General features: G+C 43.9%; 1 protein-coding gene across 1 annotated transcript in view; it reads left to right on the forward strand.

Annotated features, from left to right (window-relative positions):
• The window catches only part of PKD1L3 (polycystic kidney disease 1-like 3), a 91,967-nt gene that overhangs the window by 53,937 nt on the left and 29,764 nt on the right, over positions 1-8,266 (forward strand). Inside the window, 3 exon segments of the mRNA XM_011962381.1 lie at positions 478-658; positions 2,015-2,207; positions 2,308-2,542. Of these exon segments, the coding sequence (XP_011817771.1) occupies positions 478-658; positions 2,015-2,207; positions 2,308-2,542 (609 nt within the window).

Raw genomic sequence — 8,266 nt, forward strand, 5'->3', positions numbered from 1 at the left:
AAAAAAAAAAAAAAAATTACATGCTCCCCTTCCCCACGCAGTGGAAGAGAACAGTGGGAAGAAGCTCATGGGAGGCTGTCAGGGTCCTGTTAACCTGTAATACATTTTTCCCAGTTCCTATCCCCTGAACTGTGATCAACCACACGCTTAGCTTTTACTCTTGATGGTTAAGTATTCTGAGAACTGAGAACTAAATGGGAGTGCATGGGCACTACTCTGGCCTTGCTTTAGTCTTTGCTGTTTGATCAAATTGTCTCTATTTTCATTCTGTATTCTCTCATAAAACTGGTATTGAAGCTACCATGAGCTGTGAGGTGACTGCCCTCTGAAAAATTCAAGGAACATGAAAAATTGTGGTTCTTCATGCTAAGCAAATCCCCTTCTGACTAAAGGAAACGGCCTTACCACCTGTAATTGCTACAAATCCTGGGTTAATGAAAAACAGGGTGATTTTTCTCATCTTGGTCCTACATTCAGGAATTAAAGGAAACTGTGAGATTCCTGCTCAGGAGAAATACATACCTACTCTCCAAGTGTGAGCAGCTGCCATGGAGTTCTTGTGACATTACTAAGCTGGTGAAACTTTTATCCAGCCTCATATCGTCTCACTTGGAGGGTCAAAGCTGTCATCAGCAGGCAGAGCGCCAGTGGGCACGTGGTAAACTTCAGTAGATTTCAGTAACAATCTTCCATCTGCCTCCCACTCCCTTGCATGTCTCTTACTTTCTTACTCATTCATAACCGACAGGCCTGATACAACCTTCTGGTTGTTTTAATTTCCTTAAGCTTCTAATATAGAGTTGATAGCTTTGTTCCCCTTGATGATTTCTAGACAATCTGTCTCTATCTGGTGATACAAAGTACAGGATTAAGTAAAAAACACAAGCCAGGCATGGTGGCTCACGCCTGTAATCCCAGCACTTTGAGAGGCCAAGGTGGGCGGATTACCTGAAGTCAGGAGATCAGGGCCAGCCTGGCCAACATGGTGAAACCCTGTCTCTACTGAAAATACAAAAATGAGCTGGGCGTGGTGGTGGGCACCTGTAATCCCAGCTACTGGGGAGGCTGAGGCAGCAGAATTGCTTGAACCCGGGAGGCAGAGGTTGTAGTGAGCTGAGATCGGGCCACTACACTCCAGCCTGGGCAACATAGTCAGACTCCGTCTCAGGGAAAAAAAGAAAAAATCACAGGTTGGGCAGGGTGGCTCACACCTGTAATCACAGCATTTTGGGAGGCTGAGGCTTGCAATCACTTGAGGTCAGGAGTTCAAAACCAGCCTGATGATGTGATGAAACCCTGTCTCTACTGTAAATACAAAAATTAGCAGAGGGTGGTGGCACATGCCTATAATCCCAGCTACTAGAGAGGCTGAGGCAGGAGAATCAGTTGAACCCGGGAGGTGGAGGTTGCAATGAACCAATATTGTGCCACTACACTCAGCCTGGGCAACAGAGCAAGACTCCATCTCAAAAAAAAAAAAACAAAAAAACAAAAAATGTTTTCTGTATTAGACCCACATATCCTGTCTGCTTTGTCAAAGACTGTTGAAACTTGTCATCCTTTTTCTTTTATGAGATGGTGAGATTATGGAATTTATGGATTCTCAAATATGGTTTGAGTCTCCTGGGCACTTACTAGTATAGGTCACATGTACTGCCATTCTGGTGAAGAACTCAGTAAAGAGGTTTTAAAAGTCTTGAGATCAAAGCTTAGAATTTTACAATTGCTACAAATTCACCGACATCCTCAGAGAAGATGGTAGTACTGCAAGGGATTGGGTACAGTCCAATCTCTACTAGTGGGAAAATATAGCCTCAAATCAATTAATGAATTGTTCCTCTCTACCCCTTATTGCTCCTTATTGAAATCCACTTGTGATGGGAGCTGCCCTGACTCAGGCTGGTTGCCCTGGCACTCGGGGAGGCGAGGCTACACATTCGAGGCCAACCTGGTCAGGACTGATTAAAAAAAAACAATCCACTTGTGAGAGTGTCAACTTGAAATATATTTTCAGTTGTTCCTGAAAACCACCATCATTTCTGCTGTTACCTGCGTAGAGTTCTGCAGAGGCTGAAATCTCACTTAGGCACGCTGGGTCTCACCCAGGGTCACCAGCCCTGTGACTTCCTAGATGCAGCCAGCCAACTTCAAAAACTCCAGGAACTCTTGGAAACACATATTCTTCCCACAGAGCAAGAGCCATCCAGGTAATGCACCACACCAAGCCTTCTTTATCCCCTGTAATCTTCCTCATCCTCTCTCTCAGCTGATGCATATGAGATTATTCCTTCAACTTTTGTGCTTCAGAGAAGTCACCAGTTTTGCCATCCTAAGCTCAGAAGAAGGAAGAAAGCTCATCTCTAATGGCCTGTCCAAATGGTTGACTGCAGTCTGCTGGCTCCTCCTAGGTCTCACTAGCCTGGCTTCAGCCTTTTTTACAGCACTTTATAGCTTGGAATTGAGCAAAGACCAAGCCACCAGCTGGATGATTTCATTTATTTTATCAGTGCTTCAAAACGTCTTCATCAGCCAGCCAGGAAAGGTATGCGCGGGACGGGAAGAACCTCTGGAGTTGCAGAAGTTAGGGACGCTGAGGTCCCTGGGTGTCAATCCAAGGTGCCTAGTGGTTTTGACAATGCAACATAACAGAAAACAAATAGGCAAACCAGACTGGGTGCAGTGGCTCATGCATGTAATCCCAGCACCTTGGGACGCCAAGGCAGGCAGATTGCTTGAGTCCAGGTGTTTGAGACCAGCCTGGGCAACATGATGAAACTCCAAGTCTACAAAAATTAGAAATAATTAGCCAGGCATGGTGGTGTGCTCCTGGAGTTCCAGCTGCTTGGGAGTCTAAGGTGGGAGGATGGCTTGGCCCAGAGGTTGAGGCTGCAGTAAGCCGTGATTGTGCCACTGCACTCCAGCCTAGGTGACAGAGCAAGACCTTGTCTCAAAACTAAAAAGAAAAAGGCAAACTGACATTTGTTAGGGATACGTGAAATTCATGACAGAAAAAACTAAGAAGTATGGCAGAAAAGGATTGAGGAGCAAAGAGGACAGTAACAAATCAACAACCCAAACCACTTTGAAAAAATAACAAAAAACTTAAAATGTTTTTAATTAAGAAAAATGTCAAACCTACACAAAAGTGTGAAGACTAGTATAATGCATTCTAAAGTCCCACCACTCAGCTTCAACAATAACCATCTCATGGCCAATCTTGTTTCATCTGTTATTTGGGGGAACGATATCAGACTTCATATCATTTTATCCATTTCATGTATTTCAGACTTTATATTTCTAAAAGATATGGACTGTTCCTTCTAAAACATAAATATAAATACAAAGGGACAGCCTGAGGGAATTTTGGGGGTGATGAAACTTCTTGGTATCTTGACTGTAATGGTGGATATACAACTCTAAGTATTAATCAACACTCATGGAATTATACACCAAAAAGCAAACTTTTTTTTAACTATATGTAAGTTAAGATATAAATTTTTTAAAGCAAAACCTGTGATTGCAGTGGCCAAAACACATGTAAGAAATTCAGCTTCGCGGCCGGGCGCGGTGGCTCAAGCCTGTAATCCCAGAACTTTGGGAGGCCGAGACGGGCGGATCACGAGATCAGGAGATCGAGACCATCCTGGCTAACATGGTGAAACCCCGTCTCTATTAAAAATACAAAAAACTAGCTGGGCGTGGTGGCAGGCGCCTGTAGTCCCAGCTACTTGGGAGGCTGAGGCAGGAGAATGGCGTAAACCCGGGAGGCGGAGCCTGCAGTGAGCCAAGATCGCGCCACTGCACTCCAGCTTGGGCGACAGAGTGAGACACCGTCTGAAAAAAAAAAAAATTCACTCTTATAGCTCAGTTCCCTTCCTGCTCCTTTGTGCTACTGTTGTCATACAAATTACATGTTCATGTATCGTGCGTCCATAACATAGATTCATAATCACTGCTGCATGTAGTTATTTTTTAAGGCAGAAAAGTTGCAAGCTATATATTTATTTATGTTATTAAACATATTAAAAATATGTTTACACTATTTTTACACTTTTTAAAGTTGTGGCAAAAACTATAACATTTACCATCTTAACATTTTTAAGCACTCAGTTCAGTAGTAGTATATGTATTCACGTTGTTGTGCAACAGAGCTCCAGAACTTTTTCACCTTGCAAAACTGAAACTCTACACCCATTGAATAACTTCCTGTTTCCTCCGCCTTCCAACACTTGGCAACTATTCTATTTCTATACATTTCATTACTTCACATTCCTCGTGTAAGCAGAAGCATACAGTATTTGTCTTTCTGTGACTACCTTATTTCATTTATCGTAATATCCTCAGGGTTCATTCATGTTGTAATATGTGCAAGAATTTCCTTCCTTTTTGGGCCAGGTGCAGTGGCTCACACCTATCATCTCAGCACTTTGGGAGGCCAGGGCAGGTGGATCACCAGAGGTCAGGAGTTCGAGACCAGCTTGGCCAACATGGTGAAACTCCATCTCTGCTAAAAATACAAAAATTAGCCAGGCATGGTTGTGGGTGCCTGTAATCCCAGCTACTTGGGTGGCTGACACAGGAGAATTGCTTGAACTTGGGAGGTGAAGGTTGCACTGAGCCAAGATCGCGCCATTGCACTGCAGCCTAGGCGACAAGAGTGAAACTCCATCTAAAAAAAAAAAAAAATTCTTCCTTTTTAAAGTTCAGTGATGGGCTAGGTGCAGTGGCTAACACCTGGAATCCCAGCACTTTGGGAGGTTGAGACAGGTGGATCACTTGAGCTCAGGAGTTCGGGACCAGCCTGGGCAACATGGCAAAACCCCATCGCTACAAAAATTAGCCCAAATTAGCCAGGTGTTATATTTAGTACATTCTCATGCTGCTATGGAGACATACCTGAGACTGGGTAATTTGTAAAGGAAAGATGTTTAATTCACTCACAGTTCAGCATGGCTTGGGAGGCCTCAGGAAACTTACAATCATGGCAGAAGGGGAAGCAAACACATCCTTCTTCACATGGCAGCAGCAAGGAGAATGAGTGCCCAGTGAAGTGGGAAGCACGTTATAAAACCATCAGGTCTTGTGAGAACTCGCTCACTATCACAAGAACAGGATGGGGGAAACCAACCCCATGATTCCGTTATCTCCACCTGGTTCCTCCCATGATAGAGGAGAGGATTTTGGGAACTACAATTGAAGATGAGATTTGGGTGGGGATACAGCTAAACTCTATTAGATGTGGTGGTGAGCACCTGTGGTCCCAGCTACCTGGGAGGCTGAGGTGGGAGGATCACTTGAGTCGGGGGATGGAGGTTGCAGTGAGCTAAGATCTCACCACTGCACTCCACTCCAACCTGGGTGACCCACAAGACCCTGTCTCAAAAACAAACAAAAAACTAAACTAAATGATATTCCGTTGTGTGTGTATGTTTATATACACCACTTTTTTTGTTCGTTTTTTAGATAGAGTCTCTCTCTGTAGCCCAGGCTAGAGTGCAGTGGTGCGATCTCGGCTCACTGCAACCTCTGCCTTCTGGGTCCCATTACATTAATTTCTTTTGGGCTGGATTATTATTTTCAGTCTCCTTCCCACTCCTCTCCCTACCACTGCACCTCCATACACACACATACCATACCTCTCACCCCTCCCACCACAAACACCACCCCTGACTGGTTTTGCTACTGTTTTCATTCCAACCTTTCACATCTCTAGTCTAGAACTGGGCTTTATTATATGGAACTTTGGAGCTCCTATTTTTCAGTGAAATTAATGAAACTAGGAGTACTGCAGATCTTGTCATGAGTCTTGGATCTCTTGACTCAGTTGCCGGTCATGAAGCTGTCCTTTTTTTCCTCACCTCCTTACTATAAATGTGTAGCCCTACAGAGGTGGTTTTGTTCTGACGTATCCTTTCATGAGCTCCAGCCTCAACCCTAGCTTCTAGCAGTGAAGTTGGTTTTGTCCCGCCCTTTCCTGCACCCAGTGAAACATTTTGAGTTTCAGTTACCCTACAAAAGTCCAGCTCCCACTTTTGTACTACCTTCTTCCGGATCAGGAGCTCAGTAATCCTGTGGCTTCTACCTCACTCTCACCGCCTTGTTCTCTCATTCTGCTTCTCTTCCTCAGAAAGGTTGATTTTGTGTTTAAGCCCAGCAAAGTCTTTTTGGTTTTTTCTTTTGAGATATTATTTATAGTGCCTCCATATTTGGAGTAGAGAAAGTGCTCAGAGTATGAATTTACCAAAGTATTTTGAGCAGTAGTTTAATGTAAACTTTTGAAGAGTAAAAGATTTATCAAAACTCTTATAAAGCTAAAACAACCATTTTTAATTTTAAACTCGCATACCGTATAAATTATCCTCAACAACCTTTTATCCTAAAATAACAAAAGAATCTTACATGGACACATTTGTGTGGTGGTAAAAGAATTTAAATAAAAGAATTACAATATCTGAAAGTTTATTCACAGAGGTGTTGAATAGAGGCTTGGGAGTTGTTACGTTGCTTGTTGCTGGGCAAATCACATCTTAAACTGGTGCAATTTCAGAGTAAAATCTCATGTATTTCCTCTTCTAATTTCTCTTTTCAGACATCTGTTTTCCTCCATGATTGTAGAAAAGTTCACCCAGGATTATCTGTGGCTTTCAGTTGCAACTCGGCATCCCTGGAACCAGTTTACAAGGGTCCAACGGCTGTCGTGCTGCGTGACACTGCTACTCTGCAACATGGTCATCAATGTTATGTTCTGGAAGATAAACAGCACCACTGCCAAGAGAGATGAACAATGTACGGATAAGCCCTGATGTGTGTTGTTTGTAGTAAGCAACCCTTTTTTTTTTTTTTGGACAGGGTCTCACTCTGTTTCCCAGGCTTGGTCTGGAACTCCTGGCCTCAAGTGATCCTCCTGCCTCAGCCTCCTGAAATGCTGGGATTACAAGCCTGAGCCACCGTGCCTAGCCTACTCTGTAATACTTCCACTGGACTCCATTGTCCTTACTGTCAGGGTTAGAAACAGAATCGTGTTGTGTGATACGGTTTGGCTCTGTGTCCCCACCCAAATCTCACGTCCACGTGTAATCCCCCTGTACTGGGGGAGGGATTTGCTGGGAGGTGACTGGATCATGGGGGCAGTTTCTCCCATGCTTTTCCCATGATAGTGAGTGAGTTCTCATGAGATCTGATGGTTTAATTGCTTGAACTGAACCGCAGAGGCAGAGGTTGCAGTGAGCCAACATTGCGCCACTGCACTCCAGCATGGGTGACAAAGCAAAACTCCATCTCGGGGCGATAAAAACAGTGTGTGGCAATTCCCTCGTCACTCTTCTGCCGCTGTGCAAGATGCCTTGCTTTGTAAGGCATGTAAAGTGTAATGCCACGTAAGGTGCTTTGTAGTGCTTTGTAATGCTTTGTAATGCCATGTAAGGTGTCTTGCTTCCTCTTCACCTTCTGCCACGATTGTAAGTTTCCTGAGGCCTCCCCAGCCGTGGAGAACTGTGAGTCAATTAAACCTCTTTTCTTTATAAATTACCCAGTCTCAGGTAGTTCTTTATAGCAATGTGAAAAAAGACTAATACATTGTGCCTTCATTTTTCTTCCACTGCCCTGACATTAGAATACTCGAACAAATGTTCTCAGTGTTCTCATTCATTAACAAATGAAGCAGTGTTAGGAACACAACATGGTCTTTACTGCCATGATAATTTTATCCCGAGATAAATGTAGTTAACTTCCTCAGTGAATAGTTAAACCTAGGAGAGGAATGACTTTGCGATTATGTTAATTGTTGACGATAAAAGTTGACGTCATGCTTTTCTTTCAGTGGGTCCGTTTGCTGTGGCCTGGTCTGAGCTGCTGATCAGCATCCACACTGCTGTCATCCTCTTCCCCATCAATCTTGTCATTGGGCAGCTCTTCCCGTTGATTGCGCCACAGGAGACTCTGCCCCTCTTTCCTCCCATCCAGGCCTCCTACCTCTCAGATGCTTCTGTTGCGCCTCTCTCTGCCGCAATGGTAGTTGAGGTAAGTTTGATATCAAATTTTATTTTATATTTTATTTTATTGCTTGCTTATTTGTTTTGAGATAGGATCTGGCTCTGTTGCACAGGCTGGAGAGTGCAGTGGTGCAACTTCAGCTCACTGTGGCAGCCTCAAACTCCCAGGCTCAAGCGATCCTCCCACCTCAGCCTCCCAAGTAGCTGGAACTACAGGCATGTGACACCATGTCTGGCTAATTTTTTTTTTTTTGTAGAGACAGGGTTTCACCATG

The sequence above is a fragment of the Colobus angolensis genome, unplaced genomic scaffold (assembly GCF_000951035.1).
Source record: "Colobus angolensis palliatus isolate OR3802 unplaced genomic scaffold, Cang.pa_1.0 Scaffold116, whole genome shotgun sequence".
NCBI classification, from domain to species: Eukaryota; Metazoa; Chordata; class Mammalia; order Primates; family Cercopithecidae; genus Colobus; species Colobus angolensis.